General features: G+C 48.2%; 1 protein-coding gene across 1 annotated transcript in view; it reads right to left on the bottom strand.

Annotated features, from left to right (window-relative positions):
* The window catches only part of DNAH2 (dynein axonemal heavy chain 2), a 104,336-nt gene that overhangs the window by 43,806 nt on the left and 36,493 nt on the right, over positions 1 to 24,037 (bottom strand). The window contains exons 15-41 of the mRNA XM_060395415.1: positions 20,679 to 20,825; positions 19,736 to 19,892; positions 19,246 to 19,485; positions 18,763 to 18,951; positions 18,419 to 18,566; positions 17,588 to 17,780; positions 14,712 to 14,912; positions 14,447 to 14,603; positions 13,965 to 14,139; positions 13,416 to 13,579; positions 11,956 to 12,117; positions 11,751 to 11,854; positions 10,606 to 10,762; positions 10,383 to 10,465; positions 10,113 to 10,293; positions 9,323 to 9,461; positions 6,560 to 6,777; positions 6,241 to 6,342; positions 5,790 to 5,915; positions 5,376 to 5,486; positions 4,887 to 5,075; positions 4,313 to 4,416; positions 4,024 to 4,213; positions 3,310 to 3,490; positions 2,226 to 2,353; positions 1,732 to 1,884; positions 977 to 1,102 (exon numbers count right to left, since the gene is read on the bottom strand). Of these exons, the coding sequence (XP_060251398.1) occupies positions 977 to 1,102; positions 1,732 to 1,884; positions 2,226 to 2,353; positions 3,310 to 3,490; positions 4,024 to 4,213; positions 4,313 to 4,416; positions 4,887 to 5,075; positions 5,376 to 5,486; positions 5,790 to 5,915; positions 6,241 to 6,342; positions 6,560 to 6,777; positions 9,323 to 9,461; positions 10,113 to 10,293; positions 10,383 to 10,465; positions 10,606 to 10,762; positions 11,751 to 11,854; positions 11,956 to 12,117; positions 13,416 to 13,579; positions 13,965 to 14,139; positions 14,447 to 14,603; positions 14,712 to 14,912; positions 17,588 to 17,780; positions 18,419 to 18,566; positions 18,763 to 18,951; positions 19,246 to 19,485; positions 19,736 to 19,892; positions 20,679 to 20,825 (4,225 nt within the window). The remainder of the gene's footprint in view (positions 1 to 976; positions 1,103 to 1,731; positions 1,885 to 2,225; positions 2,354 to 3,309; positions 3,491 to 4,023; positions 4,214 to 4,312; positions 4,417 to 4,886; positions 5,076 to 5,375; positions 5,487 to 5,789; positions 5,916 to 6,240; positions 6,343 to 6,559; positions 6,778 to 9,322; positions 9,462 to 10,112; positions 10,294 to 10,382; positions 10,466 to 10,605; positions 10,763 to 11,750; positions 11,855 to 11,955; positions 12,118 to 13,415; positions 13,580 to 13,964; positions 14,140 to 14,446; positions 14,604 to 14,711; positions 14,913 to 17,587; positions 17,781 to 18,418; positions 18,567 to 18,762; positions 18,952 to 19,245; positions 19,486 to 19,735; positions 19,893 to 20,678; positions 20,826 to 24,037) is intronic.

Below are 24,037 nucleotides of genomic sequence, written 5' to 3'. Positions count from 1 at the left end.
AATTAAATTCTAAATTTGAGATTTGGGGGGAGTACACAGTAAAATAAACGATGACCAGAAACCATGTGAGGCTGACTCAAGGTTAGGAAGTCTCAAAGGAGACTCTGCCCCTTCCCCTCACTGCCATCAGTCGTGACAAGCAACTTTCTTTACTGTATGGACCCTCCTCAGTGGTGGGTTTCTCACTTTCCCACTTACTGAAGGTGTTTTCCCTTGTGGGCCAAAGTCTATGCACGACTGGGTTTTCTGTTATACCTCAAAACCTGAGCTACTTTATCTCCTTTCCTCATGTCTTACGTTCAACAAAACCTTTCAGGGAGAAAGCCAGCTTGGCAATTCACTTGCCTCCCTGCTTTTACTTCCCCTCCTCATCCCAGAATTCTTTCTTTCTTGCCAGTTTAGCAATACATTTTAAAAGGTGTTTTTTTAATATTTTTATCCAGCATTTTAGTGGTTTCAATGGAAAGGATCACTCAGGATATCTAAACTGCCATATTGCCAGAGAAGAAAATTCCTACACATTCTAGAATTCTCCTCCCCTGGCCCTTTCCATCCCACTCTTCTCCCTTATCAAACAGCTCCTAGCAGTCTCTCCTCAAAAGGGAGGATGAGGAGAGAGGCAGAGACAGGAGAGGGCTGACGGGTATAAAGTAGAGAGGCCAGTGGACCAGAGATCTCCATAAAGTCAAGGAACTGATGAGTAGAAGTCCTTGAGCAGGTGAGTCGGGGCCTGGGGAGTTGAGGGGAGAATGTAGAGTGTTGGAATAAGTTTGCAGCATTCCCTAACCACCAGGGAGTCACACTTTATAGATAAAGTAGCCCAAAGAAAGGGTAACCATCTTGCTCAAAGTCATAGCTAGTTGAATGGATAGCCAGTGAAGGGCAGAACAAGGCCTGGAAGCCAGGTGTCTTGTTCCTAGGACACCACAGGATCCACATTCACACAAGAGGCCAGGGAGTCTTGGGGATCAAATACCTTGCCATAGTCAATGACCGGCAGCTCAATGCTGGGGAACAGATCTTGTACAATGGCATTGAAGAGGGGCACGTCGATGGAAGTCAGCTTGGCAATATTCATATCTCTCATTGAGAGCAGCAGAACCTGGAGGGGAAAGACAGAGACTCAGGCTGGAGGAGCCAGAGCCCAGCTCTTCATTAGGCCTTTCCTCTCTAGAGGGGTGAGAGGCAGGAGCTAAGAACAAGGGAGGACTTCCCTGGTGGTACAGTGAACCAGAGTCTGCCAGCCATTGCAGAGGACATGCATTTGATCCCTAGTCTGGGAAGATACCACAGGACGTGGAGCAACTAAGCCTATGGGCCACAACTACTGGAGCCCCCATTCTAGAGGCTGGGAGTCGTAACTACTGAATCCGAGGGCTGCAACTACTGAAGCCCAAGCATGTAAAGACCGTGCTCCACAACAAGAGAAGCCACCACAATGAGAAGCCCATGCATGGCAACAAAGAGTAGCTCCCACTCACCACAACTAGGGAAAGCTCGTATGCAGCAATGAAGAACCAGCACAGCCAAAAATAAATAAATAAGAAATAACAATGGATACACCCAAGCTAGTCTTGAGCAACAGGACAGGTAGAACTTGGGCAACACCAAGGAGGGCTGGAAGAGTGGGAAAACTGATTGAGGGAAAGTAAGGATGTGAAAAACTCCAGTGAAGGCACAGAGGACCAGTGGTGGTGGTGTTTAAGGGTCAAGACGACATCCTCAGTCTACCTCTTCATCAGACAGGTCGGGCTGCAGGCGGCGCTTTTTGCCAGCATAGCGCAGGAGGGAGGTGAGGGCACGCAGGCCGAAGTCATAGTGGTCCTGTCTGGAGAGCTGCTGCACAGCCAGAGAGTAGAGCGTGTACACCTTCTTGGCCAGAACCTGGAGGCCAAAACAGAGGAAGGAACCATCCATTTCCTCATAAATCCCTCTGCATCGTGTAGGGACAGTTACAGATATAAGAAGGTGGGTGCCCGGGCATGAAGCAGCTGGAGGACAAGGGATGGGAAGGTCTTGTGAATTGTGCCATCAAGGACCAGTGGCGTGGTAGAGGGAAGACCTCTCTCCTCTGGATTCTCCTGCCCCCATATCCTACTGAGAGTCAGGTACATTTCTTGTAGGATAAAATGACTGTGAGGATTTGGGGGGGGGGGGTTTCTTGGGCCCAGAGGGTAATCATGGATGAGAAATAAAGTATCGGAGACAAGAGATGATCAGAATACCTTGCAGTTGCCAAAGCCTTCCCCAAAAAGAATGATTTCTGCAATAAGTGTAGAGTCGGGCACCACCATGGCAATTGGCCGGAACATGGATTTAAGATTGTCAGGAAGCTCTGTGCGGCCAGCATAGCCTGGAAAACAGCACCACGTATTCAGAATCCATGAGAGTTTAAGCAAAAGTGTTGATTGCTCAGTCATGTCCAACTCTTTGAAACCCTATGAACTCTTTGAAACCCTCTCAGGCTCCTCTGTCCGTGGATTCTCAGGCAACAATAATGGAGTGGGTAGCCATTCCCTTCTCCAGGGGACACTGCTTCCCAAAGACCTACTTCCCCATCAATCCCATTCTCCCCATTCTCTGCTTCATCCTGAGCCCTCTCCCCAGCTCCATCTCCAAGATCTCTTCCTCTCTCATCTCAGCCCTGGCTTTTCCCACACCTCTCTGCTCTTCTTTCCTACCCCTGGCCCTTTCCTTACTTGCTGCAAGGCCCTGCTTCAGACTCAAATTACAGAGCTGCCTTGTTCCCATCTCTCCAAGTTTCATGGACTGGGTGGGCCAAAAATTTGTTCAGGTTTATTCATTAAGATGTTATGGGAAAACCTGAATGAACTTTGTGGCTGACCCAATATAACTCACTCGGTGCTAATAGAAATCGCAGCTGTTTCTCTGATTCTTTTAGTGCGGAAGCCCTTTCCTGTTTTCTCCTAGATCCTACCCACAGAGCTGTTCCTAGGCAACAGTGATGAGAGACCCTAGGCCCTGCACTTCAGGGAGGTTCTCTCATCTGACAAAAGGGATGGCAGATAGACCAGAACTCTAGGAGCTAGTTCAACAGAAGAAAAAAGCTAAGTACCTTGAAAGACTAGGATGAAATCTACGCACCCGAGCCAACACTAATCCCTTTAGGAAAGACCATAAGGTTGCTTCCCCTTCTCCTAGAAATGCATGTGTTCATCCTTTTCTCACACTTTGTTGCCTTTAGCAGCATTGCACTTGGCTAAATGCACTGGCCTGGGGTGGGAGAGAGGAAAGATGCACAGACATTTGCCCCCAGGAGCCCCATCTGCTCTACTCCCAGGCTCTTACCAGGGTTCATAGTGATGAAGATCCCACAGGACCACACCAGATTGATTTCAAAGCCCTCGAAATAGAAGCGGGTGAGGCCAGCAGCCAGGGCAGAAAGGATGGACAGGATCTGCTGGGCCACCACTGACAGCACCTCCACATTGATGCGGTTAAATTCATCAAAGCAGCCCCAGGCACCTGTCTGTAGTTGGGGGGAGGAGGGGCAGAGTTGCTGGGAGGAAGACAAGTGACCCTGGACTGGGAAAAACTAGAAACTGTGACTAACCTATCCTCCCCCTGAAGTGTTTGGCTAGAAACAGTGGCCTCTAAAATGTGTGCAAGTGTGCATGTGTGAGTGTGTGTGAGAAGGGGCTGTGGTAGTTTTGTAGTTTCTGGCCAGAACTTTCCATCAGACAGGAAGGATCTAGGAGAATGCCTGAGAGTTGTGGGTAGGAAAGAGAGCAGGGTAGGGAACTTGTGGGTGTTGAGCGCCCCCAGCATGCACGACTTTACACTAGTTCTCTTACTGAATCCTTACATAACTTTCTGATTATGCAAATAAGCAAAGTGAGCTCAGGGAAGCGCAGGGACTTCCCCAGTTGTAAGAACTAACTGAGGCGATGCAGTGTCATCAGTTACAGGGCACTGAACCAGATCTGGGTTTCAGCTGATTTTCTGAAACTAAAAGATATGGAGGGGTCAGGCTGGTCCTGGCCAGGCTGGCAGGATGCTGACCTGAGCCAGGCCTGAGTACATCCGGCCCATGGACTTATAGTCCAGGCCCTCGGAGCAGTTGACCACGATAACGTATATGCCGAGGGCCTTGCCCAGGTCCTTGACCGTCTCGGTCTTCCCTGTGCCCGCGGGACCTTTGGGGGATCCGCCTCGATGCAGGTGCAGGGCCGTGGTCAGTGTCATGTAACACCTGTGAGTGGAGGACAGGATTCAGGCCAGACTCGTAGAAGCCTGGGCTCAGCTTTCACTGCCCCCACCCCAAACACCCCATTCATTCCCCACGGCAGACCTGTCGGTTAGGGGGGTGATGACGAGCCGGCCAGAGTTACCCAGGTACTCATAACCATACTGGAACTGTGTGTTGGTCTGACGGATCATACAGTCGTCGAGATCCTGGGAAACAGGGCAGAATAAGAGAGAGGTGGGCATGGAGGGAGAGTCAGGGCTGTGGCTGAGAGGAGGGCTGGAAGCATCAGGGAGAAGACTGGGGGCTCTGTTTAGAGTTGGAAAGAGGGATGGGTTTACAGCTCAGATGGAAACTGGCAATTGCGCTGCACATGTTCAGCCCAATCCATGGCAGCAGCTGCTGATTAAGGGACACCTAGAGTGCCATCTATGGGGTCGCAGAGAGTCGGACACGACTGAAGTGACTTAGCAGCAGCAGCAGAGTGGGCACTCCCTGGAAACAGGCCTCTTCCCATTCCTGATGTGGCAGATCCAAGAGAGAGTTACCAGCTGGATTAGGGTGATGGGAGAGGACTGAGGGCTGGGCTGAGATATTACTCTTTTTAGAGAACATGAATTTCATCAAAGCATCAGTATCGGGTTTAGGGTACGAGAATGGGAAGCTCGCCCTTCTGCACCTTCTCCCAGTAGAATCGCAGTTGGCTGAGCCAGTCGAAGGAGTTGACATCCATGAGGCCACTCTTATAAAGCTTCTCCAGCACATCCCGGGCATGGACTTCTATCGTCACCAGGGCCACAATTTTAAGGCGCATGATCTTGGTCAGGTTCCCCCTGATGGCCTCAGAGTACTTATTCAGTATTGACACCTGTGGAATGAGGCAGGGGGAAGGTGGGCTGAGCCACCAAACCCTAATCGCTTTTGTCCCAGCCTCGTTCTTCTTCCAGCTTTGATGCTGACCCCACCCTCACTGCAGTTCCTGACCTTCAACATCAGCCCAGGGAGACATACTTCTGACCCACCTGACCTCTCCTCGCTGGACATCTCCCATAATGCACCCCATTCTGACCCCTTCCCACCAGTTCATCACTAATTCTCACTCCAATGGATCAGCCCCTCCTTCCAGCTCTGATGCCAGGCCCTTGTCATTCTAGTGGTGTTTCCCCACCTGCTTTTTCTTCATGACCTTGAGGATCTTCTTGTCTGCCCGCTCCTTAGCTGTCAGCAGGCACTTGGTGACATCGGCCGTCCACTGGATCTGACTGGCGGTGATCACCATCTGGGGCACGTGTGGAGGCTGTATTCCAAAGGCCCATCCCTGGCCACCCACACAGCCCGGCTCCCATATCCTGGCTCATTCGGGACCAGGTGCTTCTCCTCTCAATATGCTTGACCTCTTCTGGAGGGTGGGCACAGGCCTAAGTCAGGAGCTAAGAGTCCAGCATGTAGGCTTCTGGGTCACAGCCCAGGACAGGGGGCAGGACACCTGCCTTTTTGGTGACTCCAGACCCTGTCTTTACACTGGCTGCTCCCTTGTGGCTCCATCCTCCTTGTTCCCTCATTTCTACTGACCCCAGCTCACCTGGCCAGCCCACTCCTTCACCCACTTGTCCCTCTTGTTGAGAAACTTCTTGAGAGCCAGGCGACAGTTCCGGAGAAGGTCCCGGAGGGTCACCCTCATGGTCCGCTCCACATCGCCAAGCCAGGACTGGGGGTGAGGCGAGAACAGGATGGCTCGGCCTCAGGGCCAGAGTAAAGAGTGCCCAGAGCAAAGGTGATTGGGAAGGAGGACCCCGGGGCTCTGGGGCCCAAGAGAAAAGTGGGAGCTGGGCAGCAGCTGGCTCGAGTCCATGAGGGGGATGGAGACCAGTGTCAGACGGACTTTCAGGAAAGCATGGTGGAGGTTAGAGTTTTAGGCATGGCAGGTGGGAGGCACAAAGTGACTAAGGCCCCTTCACAGAGATGGTCTCTCCTCACAGAGCCAGCAAAGTTAGAAGAATGAGCTTGCTTCTTAGACCCTGGCCACAGCTCACCTCCACAGGCCCTTCCAGAAGCACTGGGTGGAGGAAATCGATGTATTCACCGTCACCCGAGAACATTCCCAAAGCTTCCCATTTGCTGCCGGGTCCCCCAACCTGCAGAAGCAGGAAGCTGTTGAGCCCTTTGGGGGTCATTTCTGCTCCTCCCACCTCCCCCCCTATATTACCAGTTCTAGAAAGTTCTGTCCCAGATACCCAGAATCATTACTATCCCCCTCCTCTTGGAGGGGGATGGTCTCCTCGGAGGCCGTGAACTCACTGATGTCACCATCCCTCCCCTACCCTCCTGTCCATCGTGGCCACCTCCACCGACCTTCTGCATTCTCAGCAGTTTGATGTTGTCAAAGCATTTTTTGAGGTGTGGCTGCACAGCCTCCGGGTTGCGGGACTGGCCCAGAATCTCCAGGAGGTCATCATTGGACAAGAAGTAGAAGCGGGGGAAAATATGGCGCTTGGTCTCTAAATACATATCCAGGGACTTCTGGATGTCTTCAAGGATTGTGTTCATTTCTATCAACGTGTCCAGGAGGCCTGGGGAGGAGAACAGTGAGTGACATTGGTCGTGGCCCTTTTACCATTGCCCTGAGTAGATCTGCAGCCTCCAACCATACCCACTCTGCCAGCTCACAGATGCTGGGGCGTAGACTGCCATATGGTTTCTGGAAGCAGAGAAGTGTCCCCTAATCACTCTTTTCCCATCCTCCTCATGAACTCATTATTAAGTGTTCATTATACACTATGGTATATATTATACATTATAATTAATTATGCATATGTGATTCCATTAATATAACTACATATCCCATCAGTCTCTTTCCACCAAAGAAGTAGGGGCTCTGCCAATCATCCCAAGAGCTTCTGAAAGTGAGAGACTGTTCTGCCCATAAATAATTCAGCAAGTTAAATCATTAGATTTAAATACACATCACATGTGCACAATGAAAAAGGTCCACCATCACTGGGACTGCCAGTGTTCCTCGTGATAGAGTGAAAAGAGTTCTAGAGGAAATTCCCTGGCAGTCCAGTGGTTAATACACTGAGCTTCCACTGCAGGGGGACATGGGTCTAATCCCTGGTCATGGAAGTAAGATCTGCAAGCTGCTGCTGCTGCTGCTGCTAAGTCTGCAAGCTACATGGTACAAAAAAAAAATGCACCTGACTGGGAGGCAGATGTGGGTCTTTCATTAATTAGCATGTTGGTTAACCTCAGGGAGGTTTTACCTCTTTGTAAAATAGTAATAAGATCCACCTCAAAGAATAATTCGCGCTATAAAATAAACCGTGTTCACATCTATAGGTTCTCAATAATGTTAGTTTCCTCCCAGAGTTAGATTTTGATTGGCTTATCCCCTGGTCTTCCCAGTCTCTAGCTTTATGAAGAAACTATGGATGCCCTAGAGTCTGAACTCCAAGGTGACCCTCAGGCCTTCAAGGACAGAGTCTACAAGCCATTAGAGCTTTTGAATGACCCCCTGATAGCCCCTGGAGACCACAAGGAGACCTGGTAGCCATAGACAACAGGGGTTTGTTCTGTGTGTTCAACCAAGAGAGAGTGTTGCTTTTATGGCTCTGCTTATACATTGACTTAGCAGTAGCAGTATACATTGTTCTAAAATGTAATTATGTCAATTATCTCAAATATTATTAATAAAAATTCAAGTTCTCACTCAATTTTGCACATCCTAATACTTATATATTATCAGAGTAATTGAAATAAAGTGTTGTTTTTTCTTTAATGTGTAGAGTTAAGGTTCTTGGGAAAATTTTTTCAATTGTTAGATTGGCCCAGGCAAATAAACAGGTCCTCCGTATCCCCTGCCAAAACTCTTCTCAGGCTATCTATCCGCCCATCCATTGCCCAACCTGACTTTCTGGTTCTTTACCCCTACTGACCACAAATAACCAGACCTCACCATTTATGCCCACATCTCCCCCTATCTCCTTACCCAATCTCCATGTCTATCAAATTGTGTACATTAAAGACTAGTTAATCTATTAATAATAAACCAATTAAAGTCAAGGTAATAACAATAGAGCCTAGTAACCAAAGATTTTCTCTGTGCCATTTAATGGGATAAGTGCTTTATCTGCATTATCTCATTTACCTACATCATCTGATTGAATGGACCACATAGAGAAGAGTGATTCCTTAATCAGAGTTTTTTGAGACACAGTGCTAATAACAGCACTATCTTTATGCTAGACACTGCACTGAGTGCTATACACTCCTTTATTATCCTCACAAAGACCCCAAGAAATAGCTATCATTAACCACTCACTGTGGGAATTCCCTGGCAGCCCAGTGCTTAAGACTCCATGCTCCCACTGTTGGGGCCATGGGTTTGATCCCTGGTTGGGGAACTAAAATCCTACATCTTGCCTCTGGCAGGGCCAAAAAAAAAAAAAAAAGGTAAGATAAAATATGCTCCCCGCTCCTGACACACATATACATATACTACAGGCAAGGAAGCTGCAGTATGGAGGAAACAAGCTGCCTGAAGGCATGCAATCCGGAAGGCAGGATTTTGAACTCAAGTCTGTCTGATTCCATATTCCATCCTCTTCACTGCTCTACTGTACTCTGCTCAAATATGTGTTGAGTTTAATCTACAGAACTACTATGTAATGCTTAGAAGAGTTTAATCTACAGAACTATGTAAGGCTTAGGACAGTTGGGTACAATGGTCAGTCTTTCAGTAAATGAAGCATGTGGGGCCTTCCCTGGTGGCTCAGTGGTAAAGAATCTCCACCTGCCAATGCAGGAGAGATGGGTTCGATCCCTGATCCAGTAAGATCCCACATGGCAAGGGGCAACTAAGCCCCCTCGCCACAACTGCTGAGCCTGTGCTCTAGAGCCAGGGAGCCACAGCTACTAAGCCCTCACGCCTAAAGCCTATGCTACACAACAAGAAGGTAGCCCCTCCTCTCCACACCTAGAGAAAAGCCATGGAATAACGAAGACCTAGCATAGCCGAAGATAAATACAATTCTTTTTAAAGCTTTAAAAAAACATGAACCACGTGGCCCTGACCTCACACGCACAGAGCACCCGCCGAGGCTGTGTCAGGGCTCAAACCTGGATAGTGGGTGCTCCGGAGAGCATTGGGGTCCTTGTTCACCCGGTCCATAATGGCCTTCCAGTTGCCATTGACTTGGTCGAATAAGCCTGATTCATTGGGCAGCTGCTTCCGGATGTCCTCTCCCAGGAAGATGTTCTGAAGGGCCAATAAGGGGTGTGAGAGGCTGTTTCCCACACCCTCTCCACTCTCTGCTCCCTTTGCTTAGACCAGGAGAGACAATGAAAGAGAAGACGCATCAGAACCAAAGGGTGAGGGGGTCCCTGGTGGTTCAGTGGTAAAGAATCCACCTGCCAACACAGGAGACACGAGTTCGGTCCCTGGTCTGGGAAGATCCCACATGCCACCAAGTGACTGAGCCGGGGAGCCATGACTATTGAGTCCAAGTGCCCTAGAGCCTGTGCTCTGCAAGAGAAGCTGCTGCAATGAGAAGCCTGAGCACCGCAACGAGAGAGGAGCCCATGCAGCAGTGACAACCCAGCACAGCCAAAAATAAATTAATCAGTAAAATTTAAAAAAAAAAAGACCCAAAGGGATGTCTAGGTTCTAGAACCAAACTTGGGATTGGGAGGCCAAGTATAAGGGTTCAAGAAGAAAAATGGAAGGAGAACAAAGGCTTTTCAAGGAGGAAGCTGAGGGTTCAGATGCTTAGGTCCTAGATGAAAAGTGGCTTTTGAGGTGGGACAATGGAGCTGAAACTAGGGCAACTATCTAGATCCTCTGCAAAGAAAGGAAATAGGATATCTCCTATCCAGGGGATATAGGGAGAGCTCAGGCGGTGATACTAACCTCGAGGTACATCCACTGACGCTGCACTGTGAGCACCATCTCAATCACTTCCAAGATGAGGGAGAGGCAGCGCTCCCAGTGGTCCACATCTTTCTCAAAGGCCTTGACAAAGCGAGATGCTTTCATGGTAGACAGAGCCACCTGGTTATCTTCCAGGGCCTGAAATACTTCTTCTGTCCCTCTGGGGTGAAACGTATCAGAATCATAGTCCATCCCCACCTGCCAAACCTGGTCCCTGCTCCGCAGCCCAGGTCCCACAGCCTTGTCTACCTGAGTCGGTGATGGCCCTTATCCTTATAGGGCACTATGTCAAGCTGAATCACATCCCAGGTCTTGGCAATGTTCTGTAATGCCTGTGGGGGACAGATCAATCAGATACTGAGTCCCCAAGGGTAACAGGAGCTGGGAGGGACCCTCAGATCATGAAAAGCTGGAAGCCTTTGCTCCAGAAAGCTGAGGAAACAGGGGAGTATAGGAGAGGACTCTGTCATACCAGTTCTATAGCCAGCTCTTTGGTAGCTGAGGCAGAGATCTCCCCAATTTTCTCTACATGCTGATCCATCCCAAGCTCCACGATCTGCTCCAAGGTGAAGCTTTCTGATTCCTGATCAAACTCACGTTGGACCTCATCCCTGACCTGATCCCAGTGCCTGTAGGTGGGGACAAAAGGTCAGATCAGCTGGGGACAAAAAGTCAGCAGGGCCTACCGGGAAGTGTGAGCATTGCTCCCTAACTTTCTTCCATTGGGATATTATGATTCCGTGCCTTTATTAATCCAAGATTCAACAGATATTTCCTAAATAGGCTCTAAGATCCCATTTTAGGCACTGTGGGGAATACAGAGATTGAGCTGCTGACTCTAGAAGAGGAGTTCAGATGGATGATCGCAGGTTTACTAGAGATGAGGTGCTGGGCCAAGTGCTCTACATGAGGCATTTCATTTTAATGGTCACTCTATAAATGTTATTCCATTTATAGGTGAAGAAATTGAGGCTTAGTGAGGTTAAATAACTTAAGTAAATAAAGTGGTTAGGTTATACTTAATCGTATAATGGATATTAGTGAAGCACTGCCAAAAACATCATGCTAGAGGCAATATAAAAGAACTAAAACTATTTACTCCTAAATGGATATACAATTATTAAAATACCACATATGAAATAGTCTATGCTAGCCTCAACAGTTTCAAAGTCCTCCTCTATAACATGATAAGTTCCAGATGCATTAAAAGAATTAAACTTGAGAAGCAAAATTATAAAGTATGCGAAGAGAGTACGGAGATACTGCATTGACAGCTCTGGGATTGGCAAGGGCCTCTTCAGGCACAAAAATAAAAACCTTAAAGGACAAATGTTAGACTTTGAACTACAAAATTCAGGCTTTTGTGGGACAGAAGACATAAAGTAGAGCTATGATAGACAACATAAATTGAGAGGAGACAGAAGGGAAGGAGCCAAGAAGGCCAGAGAACCCAGAACAGTGTGACAGACAGGGGAAGGCAATGGGCTCTTGGGAAGCCTCCTTCAGGGTGTGTGTTGGTGGACAGAGGAGCAGAACGAAGTGGGAACGCGATGGAGGGAACAACCGGGAGAACCAGGTGACCGCCAGGCTAGACCACAGTGTGAGGGGCAGCCTCACCGCTCTCGAAGGGCGGGGTTTCTCAGGTCCGAGATGAGCGGCATGGTCCTCTTGAACTGCTCTATTTTGGAGCGAGTGGTTTCAATAATTTCCCAGTTTCGGTCCTGAGCACAAGCAAGAGACGTCAGGAGACCTGCCCTCCTTTCCAGCACAGCCCGCCTTCCTCAGCCGCCTGCCCGCTGCCCTCCACCCTCGCCTCACACACCTTGTACTCTTTGGCCAGTCTAGTGAGGCGGCGAAACAGCCCGTGGGCCATGGTCTCCATGGCCTCTGTCTGCAGGGTCAGGAACCGGCCCATCTTCCACTGGCTCCAGTTTTCCTCCCAGTCTCGGGTGATCTCCCAGACTTGCTGCAGCGCGTCCAGCTCCTTTGGGGCCCAGACCAGACAGGTGACAGAGTCAGGTGACTCCCACCTTCCTTCTCCCTGACAAATGCCTCCTCTCATCCACAGGAGATTTTCCCTCCTGGCAACACAGAGCTGCCTCCCCATCAGTTCCACTGTTTTCTCCACTCTCTTGCTTTAAGAGCGCCTCAAGGAACAAGCACTTGAAAAGATCCTCAGTGCCATTAGTCAGTAGGGACATGCAAATCAAAACCACAGGGAGATATTTCACACCCACCAGAATGACTAGGGCCAAAAATAAAGGGAGAAGTGTTGACAAGGATGTGGAGAAATAGGAACCCTTGTACACTGCTGGGGGAGCGCAAAATGGTGCAGTTGCTGTGGAAAATAGCTTGGAGGTTCCTCAAAAAGTTAAACACAGAGTTACTATGAGATCAACAATTCCACTCCTATGTCTATACCCACAGGAATTGGAAATGGGAACTCAAACATATGAAAGTACAGGCATAGTCAGAGCAGCACTCCTTACAGTAGCTAAAAAGTGGAAACAACCCAAATGCCCGTTGACAGGTTAATGGATAAACAAATGTGGTATATCCATACAATGGAATATTATTCACCCATAAAAAGGAACGAGATACTGACACATGCTGCAGCATGGATGATCCTTGAAAATATTAGACAAATGTAAGAAGCCATACACAAAAGTCACATATTACATGCTTCCATTTATACGGAATATACAGAATAGGAAAAATCCATGTTCAGTTGACCATTAAAAACCATGAGGGTGAGGGACACCAACCCTCTATGCAGTGGAAAATCTGTGTATAACTTTTAGTCCACCCTCCATATCTGCAGTTTATCTATATCCAGTTTCCCATCTGTGGATTCAACCACACATTGTGTAGTATTATAGTATTTACTATTGTAAGATATCCATGTATAAGTGGACCTTACCAGTTCAAACCCAGTGTTGTTTAAGGGTCAACTGTACATAGAAAATAGATTAGTGGTCGACAGGGGCTGGGGGAGAGGGAACAGGGTGGGGTATGATTGCTGAAGCGTTTCTTTGGGGGGGTGATGAAATATTTTAGAATTACAAGTGATGGTTGTACAACATCGTGAATGTACTGAATGCCACTGAACTGTTCATTGTAAAATGGCTCTTTTGCTCCCCAAGTTTTACCTTTGTTTTTAAAAAAAGCTCCTCGTGCACCCATCTTCCTGGTCCCAGGTGTTTTTTGAGGCCCATGGGACCCCTTCTTCGGCCTACTACCCCCTCCCCTGGGTCGCCATGAGGGCCTTGCTAGGCACACCACCTTCTCCAGGTTCTGCAGGTCCTTGGAGGCTGGCTGCTCGATCTTGAAGATGCCCAGGTTGGCACGGAGGATGTTTTCTTCCTCCCGCATGGCGTTCAGCATGGCCCGCACGTGGGCGATCTGCTCCAGGGCTGCCTGGTGCCCCACATTGCTGGTGAAGGGGCCTGTGGAGTGTCCAAGGTGAGGTTCAGATTCTCACTCAAGGCCAAGGTCCTCTGAAAGGCCATTGTGGCTCGCCTACCTCTTTGTGTATAAATCTCACTTCTCTCTTCCCACAAGAGAAGGAAAACAAGAGGGGACCCATTGAAAAGAATGCATTGAAACTACTAACTGTGGCTGGAGAGTCAGTAATGAGATGAAAAGCTGGTGTAAGGAAACTGGAGATGTGAGCAGGGCTGCTGCCTTCCAGCCAAAACTCAGTGACAACAGGTGTATCACTGACAGCAGTGCCTGGCTCTTTCCCTTGTTTGGCACTTTCCTGGGACCCACACTTTGAAAGACTGGGTCAAGACAAGGGAAAAGCAGAAGGAAAGGTTGCGAGAAGGGTACCTTTGCCTTCAAATTCTTCCAGAAGATTGTGTGCTTTCTTCTTGAAGTCATCAGCTGAGTGAATGAGGCCTGTCTTGAACTTTTCCTTGTGTTTCTTCAGCATCTGTTCACTGTCCAGCAGTGTTTGCTGGAAGGCAACCCATTCCCCACCGAGACTGTCCAGCATTTCCAGCACCTGGGGACATCACAAAGGGGAGGGTGGCCCACAGAGCTCTTCCTGTCCCACCAACTCCCAGAAGAACTCGTTTCCAATCCTCTAGACCAGAGTCTGTGGCCAAGTTCCAAGCTCTTGGGCAACAAGGCCCAAACAGATCGAGCAGTTGCTGGGCCTGAAAGAAATCCTCCAGCTGACCCGAAAGAGCACACAAATGAACTTTGGCTCTCAGAGGCTCTGGGGCCTTGCACCTTCTCCACCACTCACTTCTCTGCTCTCCCTCCTGACAGCCAACGGCCTGGGGCTGGGATGGGCTGCTGGAACTCACATCGTCCTGGACTGGCACTTCGTACTTCTCAAGGATGGCAAATTGCTCGTGAATGGGAGGGATCTGTGTTTCCATGGTGGGCAGTTCGTGCTGCAGGGTCTCCATGAGTTGCAAACTGACCCCGAGCTCCTCCAGGGTCTGGGGAAGACGGCTGATTCTGCAGGCAGGGGAAGAGAGAGGGGGTGGGTGGGAAGGCCAGGCCTACTCTCCCCAACTGGTGGCCTGAGCCAGTGTGCCCCCGCCCACCGACGGCCTGTCCGCATACTTCTCCGAGTTCTCCTGCAGGTAGGTGTGCAGCTCCAGGAGCCGCCTGGCTGCCATCTCCTTGAGCAGGGTCGTGAACTTGTTCTGCCACTCGTTGCAGTGCTGCACCAGAGAGAACTTGAGGTGCGAGCAGTCCAGGAGCACAAACTGGATGTTCAGGACCGTCTCCTCCTTCTGCACATTATTAGCCACCTCTGTGTAGCTGAAAGGGCCCACACATCCCCGCTAGGACAGCTTTTCCTTGGCAGACGTGCCGGACGCCCTGACTGGGTGGTATTTTCCGCCCACCCAGCATCCTTCTGACCCCGGGTGTGCCCCACTTCAACCTGCCCGGGGCAAACGGGTGATGGTGTCATTTTCCCTTCACTGCTTCCAGACTCCTTGGTCTGATTTCAAGGCACAGAGATCCAGGCTGAGTTCACACAGTCCTGCTCACTAGCTCTGTGCCCTCAGGCAGGTTATTTAACGGCTCTGAGCCTTAGTCTCCTCATCTGTAACATGGCAATGAGAACAGAACCCACCCCGTGAGGCTGTGGAGAGGATGACGGTGGCTGCTGTACATAATGCCCTCTGCTGACTTCCTTTCTGGATGCTCACTATTTGGTGAACACGTTCTCCCTGGCCATCTCTGTCTGCTGGCATCCTATCCATTCTAAAGAGGCCAGCCCAAAAGGCACTCCTTTCAACCACATCCTTCCTCCTCTAACATCCCCAAGTTGGACATTCTCTCTCCTTCCACTGAACCGCCCAACACCTTGCATGCCTCACCCACAGTGCTGATCACAGGGAAGCTGATATAAGAGCAATGAGCATGTTGGCCCATGCAGGCTTCAAAGTTCACACAGTGCTTCCACATGTACTTAATAACCTCACAACCTTATGTGGTTGATAGTATAACACTGATTTCACAGAAGACTGAGGCCCAGAGAATGAGAGGAACCAACCTAAGATTATACGGCTGGTAAATGGTGGAGATGGGATTTCAACATTCCTCAAGACCCCATAGCCACTGCTCTGTCCGCAATATTTGTATCTTTCCCACTGCACTAGAGCCCTTGGGAGGAGAAAACTTGCTCTTTTTTGTTTTAATTCTTCATGACCCATAAGACAATGGTGGTTTTTGAACAAATGAATGAATGACTAGAGGACAAAGAGATGAGGGTTCAGATCAGAACATAAGAATCTTCTTCAGGGACTTCCCTGGTGGTCCAGTAGTTAAGAATCTGCCTTCCAATGCAGCAGACGTGGGTTCAATTCCTGGTCAGGGAACTAAGATCACATGTGCTGTGGAGCAACTAAGCCCATGTGACAAAACAAGAGAAAGCCCATGTGCCGAAATGAAGGTGAAGCCCAAAATAAGTAAATTACTTAAATAAATTTTTAAAAATAGAAGCTTCTTCAATTTAACTCCTGTCTGCACTTTTAAAATGAAACTGTTCACATTTCTTACCTTTCAGATCCTTAGCATCTCTCCTCTTCCAGCGGGATCCTATGGTACTCCCCACAAGAGCAACTTTTCCCTTAAATCTCTTTTATTTTTTGGCAAAAAGTCTTTTATTTTTGACAACTCTTTAGGGTTTTTAAAATTAATTTACTTATAATTGGAGGATAATTGCTTTATAGGGTTTTTAAGTTACTAACCACATGCATATTTTACTTTCTAAAAGCCATAAACTCTAATGATGCTCTCAAACATAATAAGTGAGAAATGGATTCCATATTAACTTTTTAAGACTCTAATTATATGAATGACAATGTGTGAATTTGTACAGGTGTACAGAGAGTTCTGGAATGACACATAGAAAGATTTTTAAGTATTTTTATAAAAAAAAAAAAACAAGTTTACTGTAAAGAGTCTCTTGATCAAAGTGAAAGAAGAGAGTGAAAAAGTTGGCTTAAAGCTCAACATTCAGAAAACAAAGATCATGGCATCCAGTCCCATCACTTCATGGCAAATAGATGGGGAAACAGTAACAGACTTTATTTTTGGGAGGCTCCAAAATCACTGCAGATGGTGACTGTAGCCATGAAATTAAAAGACACATTCCTTGGAAGGAAAGTTATGACCAACCTAGATAGCATATTAAAAAGCAGAGACATTACTTTGCCAACAAAGGTCTGTCTAGTCAAGGCTATGGTTTTTCCAGTAGTCATGTATGGATGTGACAGTTGGACTATAAAGAAAGCTGAGTGCTGAAGAATTGATGCTTTTGAACTGTGGTGTTGGAGAAGACTCTTGAGAGTCCAAGTCTTGCAGTCCAAGGGACTGCAAGATCCAATCAGTCAGTCCTAAAGGAGATCAGTCCTGAGTTTTCACTGGCAGGACTGATGCTGAAGCTGAAACTCTAATACTTTGGCCACCTGATGTGAAGAACTGACTCATTGGAAAAGACCCTGATGCTGGGAAAGATTGAGGGCAGGAGGAGAAGGGGACAACAGAGGATGAGATGGTTGGATGGCATCACCGACTCAGTGGACATGAGTTTGAGTAAACTCCAGGAGTTGGTGATGCACAGGGAGGCCTGGTGTGCTGTGGTCCATGGGGTCACAAAGAGTCGGACATGACTGAGCAACTGAACTGAACTGAACTGACTGTGACAGAATGTTCTAGACTCATTTATAAATTTTAAACATATAATAATAAATCATTATTACTATACTGTTTTGAGAAGACTGATGGAAACTCTAAATTGCTGATGTGGTGCTTCAGCAGAGAGATTGGTGGGAAAAAAATCTAATTGACGTTTCGTTTTTTCCCAGCTCTCACTGGATCCCTACCGCCTTAAGAAACAAAGGTCCAGTGCCTTTCTTCTAATTTTCTGCCCACTCCTCGGTCTCCAGGCCAGACCCCTTCCTATGGTCCTCACAGCTCCTTACCGGGCAATGTCAGCATCAAAGGAAGAGACAGGCGGGTTGAGGCGCTGGTATCGGCGGATGAAGGAGTCCTTGTTGATCTCCCAGATCTCTCGGTACATGTCCCAGGTCTTGAGGTAGTTCTGTAGCAGGCTTGCATTGTTGGTCATGCCACTGCTGATCTGGGCCTGGATCTTCTTGATGTCCTCATCCCGTTCTTCAAGACCCAGCAAGATGCTTCTCACTAACCTCCACCCCGACCCAAGCTCCAGCCCAGCCCCTGGCAACTGCCCCAGAGTCTCCCCTCCAACATCACTTTCCCAAAGAAACACACTCAGATGTGAGTAGTAGAAAATGAAGCAGGAAGCAGAACATAAAAGAATGACTCTGTTCTGGGGGATACAGATGTCTCACCTGTTGGTATCCAGGCCTCTTACATCCCAGCCCTGTTACCCAAACAATTCCCTCCGGGTCTCCTCACCCCAAACTCCAAATCCCTTGAGCATCAGTCACCTAATTTTGACCCCTGTCTGTGTCCTGTCTCCCTTCCACAATCCAGCCCCTTGACCTGGGTTTTCTACCATCCACGGAGACAACTGGCCAGGTATGTCCGGAAAGAGCCCTGGTCTCTTCTCCTAGCTCCACATGGTCCTAGGGTTTGGTTTTTTTTTTTTTCAATTAATTTTTTTATTTTGGTCACACCACGTGGCATGTGGGATCCTAGTTCCGCAACTAGGGATCAAACCCAAGCGTCCTGCACTGGAAGTGCGTGTGGAGTCTTAACCACTGGACTGCCAGGGAATTCCCTCATCTGGTCCTAGGCTTTTGATACCCCTGCACTGGATGCCTACTCACCCACGATGGTGTGGATGGGCTCACGCTGAAACTTGCGCTTGATGAGAATTTCAGGGAGGTGGCGGAAGACGGAGATGGTGGAGAAGAGGTGGCTGCCGATGTCATTGACCACACTAGCCAATGTCTGCAGAGTGGGAGAGAACTCCACCTGTGGGAGCACCATGGGGAGGGCTCAGCACAGGCCCTGGAGGAGGTGAGTTCAGCACTAGGCAGTCTGGACACCTCAGAACCAGGCCTGGAGGCTGTAGGACAAAGCCAACGCCTAGGGCCAAGTCTAAGGATTAACGGAAACTGACAAAGTATGATGGTTTCAGGATGTTTGGGGCAAAGTGGTTCCCACCCACCTGGGCCACACCTCCCTGAAGATCATTCTTCAAAATGACAAGCACTCGAAAGAGTGGGTTGGGGGTGGTCTTGCCATCCCCATTGATGGCCTTGGACAGTTCCAACAGAGACCACTTCACATTCAGCCTCAAGGCATCCTCCATCATGCGGTCCAGCCGAATTGTGTACAGCATCCACTGCTGCTGAATCTGTGGGAAGAGTGGGGAAGAGAATCCCTCAGGCAAAACAGAGCAGGTCCTGGGAAATGAGAACCAGCCAATAGGGAGGGAAATGAGTTTAATAGAGTTTAATAGAAAGGAAGACATGTAGGAAGAGGCTGAAAAGCTGAAGGTTGGGTGAATCCAAGGCTAGAGCGGGATGTTTGAGAGGCACACACAGAATCAGGGTGGGGAGGGAGGGGGATGACCAAGAGAAGGTTCTGATGGGGCTGCGGGGGGCTGGGGATCTGCTCACCCACAAAGCCCTGGCCACAGGACCCTTACCTCAGGACCGTCATTCTTGAAGACTTCATAGGAGTTGGTCATGATGGCCACCACATCCTGATGCAGGCTCATCAATTTCTGTTGTATGGCTGCCCTATGCTCTCTTTGGTCCTCTTCAAATTCCAGGTCCCTGTACACCCGTTTGCCGCTGATGCGCACCAGCAGTGTCTCTGATATCTCTTGGGCTCGCCAGCCGATGGTCAGAGTGGATGCCTTGAACTCATTCACAATCGTCTGCACCTGGAGTCAGACCCCACCCATGGGGGAGTTTGGGAACAGATCCTCTGGGCCTAATTCCATCCTCCCATCTATTCTCTAGCTAGAGTTACTGACAATAAAAAAAGAAAAGTCCTTCACTAAACACACTTCATTTCTTTCACACAATTCCCCTGGTCTCTCTGCCACTACCCGAGACTTGGGTATTAAGTACTCACATGTCAGCTTTTCAGTCAGCCTTGCAGACCTTTAGACTCTAATGACCATGACCTACCTTGCTGGCATGTATGCGGCACTCTGTGATGAAAAAAGCACTGGCCCCCTTCAAGGCCCAGTGCAGCTTCTTGAGCCCAGGGTGGATCTTCTTATCCAGGAACCGGATACGTTCTTTGAACAGGGCCTGCTCATCTGGGGACAGCATGGCAATGATCCTGCGAGCAAGAGAAGGCCAGTAGCTAAATGGGGACAAGCTCAGATAGACCTTACCTCCACACCAGGACGAAAAGTTCATGATTCTAGGCAAGGACTTTCCGATACAACTTTCTGTGATGATGGAAATGTTTTGCCATTTGTGCTGCCCAGTATGGCAGCCGCTAGCCACATGTGGCTGTGGGGCACTTGAAATGTGGCCTGTGCAAATGAGTAACTGAATTTTAAACTTTTATTTAATTTCGATTAACTTAAATAGAAAAAACCACATGCATCTAGTGGCTACTGTACTGGACAGGACAGTTCTAGACACCCAAACAAGACTGCTGGTCCCATCCCTTTGGACTCGAAATGGCCTGAGAAAGGTACCCAATTTCAGGCAAAGCCTCACTTAAGAGATGAGTGCCAATGGGATTAAGAGGAGTGCCAGCATGGCCTTGCTTGGTTCCACCAACCTTTTGTTGTTATGGGCCCATAAACCTAATGCTATCAACTTCCTTCACAGAGAAGTGACTCAGGCCAACAATATACATGGTCCAAGTGCCTGATGGGGTGGGAGGGGACCTGTTGTTTTGCTCTGTACTCTAAAGATAGAAGACAACACTGCAAGGGACAGGAATAATCGTAGGGCCACATGAGAGAGAATAGGAAACCTTTTTTTTTTTTTGAGATGGACAAAATATGAAGGATGTGTACTGTAGGAATGGACAATATCATGGGGCAGATAAAAGACAAAGAGAGGGTAGGAAGTGGCATGCGGGAGGGCTTCAGTGAGGAACGAGCCCTACCTGTTGTAGTCCCGAGCGACAAGCAGCAGATTTTCTTGAAGAACGCGCAGGTCCTCAGCACGTTCAGCCACATTCACCACGTAATGGGGTGTCTCAAACAGCAACCGCTCCCAGTAGTCAATCTCCACAAAGAGGATCGACAGGGTCCTTGGGGAGAAAGAAAGGCAGAGCCTCTGAGGTGGCTGTGCAAGGGCACAAGCCAGAACCAACACCAGTTCAAGAGGTATGGAGTTGGGGAGCACGGAGACATTTAAAAGTAAGAAGTGAAGCAGAGGGGCTTCCCTGGTGGTCCAGTGGCAAAGACTGCACTCCCCATGCAGGGGGCCTGGGTTCAATCCCTGGTCAGGGAACTGGATTCCACTTGCTGCAACTAAGACCCAGCACAGCCAAGTAAATAGATAAAATAAAATAAATGAAGCAGAACTTCTGGGTAAAGAAGGCAACTGGACCCACTGACTTTTGCTTCTCTCCCCAAACCACTAAAACAACAGTAAAGAATGTTTCATTTTGTTTAAGGCACAAGCCCACAAATACAAGGAGATAATGACTGAAAACATTTGAAACATGGAAGAGCAGATGGATAAGGAGCAGAAGAGTCCTCAGCTGGTGGTGGAGATGGCTAAGAACCCCCTTCAAAGGCTCGGGTCGGAGGGGGGGTGCGGTAACTCCAAGGATCTCAGGAAAGGCTTGATGGTGGGATTAAAACAAGCAGAATAGCTGAGAGTTTAGGAAGCAGCGCTACTCTGCAGAGTTAAGCAAGTTGCCTCTCCTTGCCCCAGCATAAGACTGAAGGCTTCTTGTCTGGGGAAGCAGTGCAGAGACAAACAGAGGGTCCCTGGACTGGGGACCCCAGGCCCAGTTGTAGGAGAGAGTAATGCACTGAAAGCAGAGGCAGTGAGTCACCATGTACACATGAATGTTAAGACCCCCACTTCCCTTTCCCACCCAGACACCAGTACTCTGGCACTGGGACCTATATCCTCCGGAACAGAGTTTGAGAGATGGTTTTCTGAGACCTCAGACCAGCCTAAATGGAAACGTGCCGAGGCTGATGACCTCTGGAGTCGCCAGGAAACAGCCCATTCAGACAGGCCTGCAGTTGAGAAGCCACCCTTCCTGCTCAGAGAGGTGCCAATCAGCTTTCCAGCCCCTGTCCCTGAAATACAATCAGACAACCAAGGGTCGCAGAACACTGCTCTCTGCCTCTCCTTGCACAAAAGGTGGGAGTCAGTTTAGTTCAGTCACTCAGTCGTGTCCGACTCTTTGCGACCCCATGGACTGCAGCACGCCAGGCCTCCCTGTCCATCACCAACTCCCGGAGTTCACTCAAACTCATGTCCACTGAGTTGGTGATGTCATCCAACCATCTCATCCTTTGTCATTCCCTTCTCCTCCCACCTTCAATCTTTCCCAGCATCAGGGTCTTTTCCAATGAGTCAGTTCTTCACATCAGGTGGCCAAAGTATTAAGAGTTTCAGCTTCAACATCAGTCCTGCCAATGAAAACTCAGGACTGATCTCCTTTAGGACTGACTGGTTGGATCTTGCAGTCCCTTGGACTGCAAGACTTGGACTCTCAAGAGTCTTCTCCAACACCACAGTTCAAAAGCATCAATTCTTCAGCACTCAGCTTTCTTTATAGTCCAACTCTCACATCCATACATGACTACTGGAAAACCATAGCCTTGACTAGATGGACCTTTGTTGGCAAAGTAATGCCTCTGCTTTTTAATAAGTTGTCTAGGTTTGTCATAACTTTTCTTCCAAGGAGTAAGCATCTTTTAATTTCATGGCTGCAGTCATCATTTTTGGGGCTCACCATTTTGGAGCCCCCCAAAATAAAGTCTGTCACTGTTTCCATTGTTTTCCCATCTATTTGCCATGAAGTGATGGGACCAGATGCCATGATCTTAGTTTTCTGAATGTTGAGTTTAAACCCAACTTTTTCACTCCCCTTCTTTCACTTTCATCAAGAGGTTCTTTAGTTCTTTTTTCGCTTTCTTCGATAAGGGTGATGTCATCTGCATATTTGAGTTGGTATTTCTCCCGGCAATCCTGATTCCAGCTTGTGCTTCATCCAGCCCAGCACTTCTCATGACTTCGTTGGCAAAGTAATGTCTCTGCTTTTTAATATGCTATCTGGTTGGTTATAACTTTCCTTCCAAGGAGTAAGGATCTTTTAATTTCATGGCTGCAATCACCATCTGCAGTGATTTTGGAGCCCCCCAAAATAAAGTCTGACACTGTTTCCACTGTTTCCCATCTATTTGTCATGAAGTGATGGGACCAGATGCCATGATCTTAGTTTTCTGAATGTTGAGCTTTAAGCCAACTTTTTCACTCTCCTCTTTCACTTTCATCAAGAGGCTTTTTAGATTCTCTTCACTTTCTGCCATAAGGGTGGTATCATCTGCATATCTGAGGTTATTGATATTTCTCCCAGCAATCTTGATTCCAGCTTGTGCTTCATCCAGCCCAACATATCTCATGATGTACTCTGCATATAAGTTAAATAAGCAGGGTGACAATATACAGCCTTGACGTACTCCTTTTCCTATTTGAAACCAGTCTGTTGTTTCATGTCCAGTTCTAACTGTTGCTTCCTGACCTGCATAGAGATTTCTCAAGAGGTCAGGTGGTATTCCCAACTCTTTAAGAATTTTCCACAGTTTGTTGTGATCCACACAGTCAAAGGCTTTGGCATAGTCAATAAAGCAGAAATAGATGTTTTTCTGGAACTCTCTTGCTTTATCTATGATCCAATGGATGTTGGCAATTTGATCTCTGGTTCCTCTGCCTTTTCTAAAACCAGCAAGTTCACGGCTCACGTACTGTTGAAGCCTGGCTTGAATTTTGAGCATTATTTTACTAGTGTGTGAGATGAGTGCAATGGTGCGGTAGTTTGAGCATTCTTTGGCATTGCCTTTCTTTGGGATTGGAATGAAAACTGACCTTTTCCAGCCCTATGGCCACTGCTGAGTTTTCCAAATTTGCTGGCATATTGAGTGCAGCACTTTCACAGAATCATCTTTTAGGATTTGAAATAGCTCAGCTGGAATTCCATCACCTCCACTAGCTTTGTTTGTAGTGGTGCTTCCTAAGTCTCACTTGACTTCTCATTCCAGGATGCCTGGCTCTAGGTGAGTGATCATACCATCATGATTATCTGGGTTGTAAAGAAGTTTTTTGTATAGTTCTTCTGTCTAGTCTTGTCACCTCTTCTTAATAGCTTCTGCTTCTGTTCGGTCCACATCACTTCTGTCCTTTACTGTGCCCATCTTTGCATGAAATGTTCCCTTGGTATTTCTAATTTTCTTGAAGAGATCGCTAGTCTTTCCCATTCTATTGTTTTTCTCTATT

This window comes from Ovis aries, chromosome 11 (assembly GCF_016772045.2).
Source record: "Ovis aries strain OAR_USU_Benz2616 breed Rambouillet chromosome 11, ARS-UI_Ramb_v3.0, whole genome shotgun sequence".
NCBI classification, from domain to species: domain Eukaryota; kingdom Metazoa; phylum Chordata; class Mammalia; order Artiodactyla; family Bovidae; genus Ovis; species Ovis aries.
The sequence above is the reverse complement of the archived record's forward strand: the minus strand, read 5'-3'. Positions and strand labels throughout refer to the sequence as shown.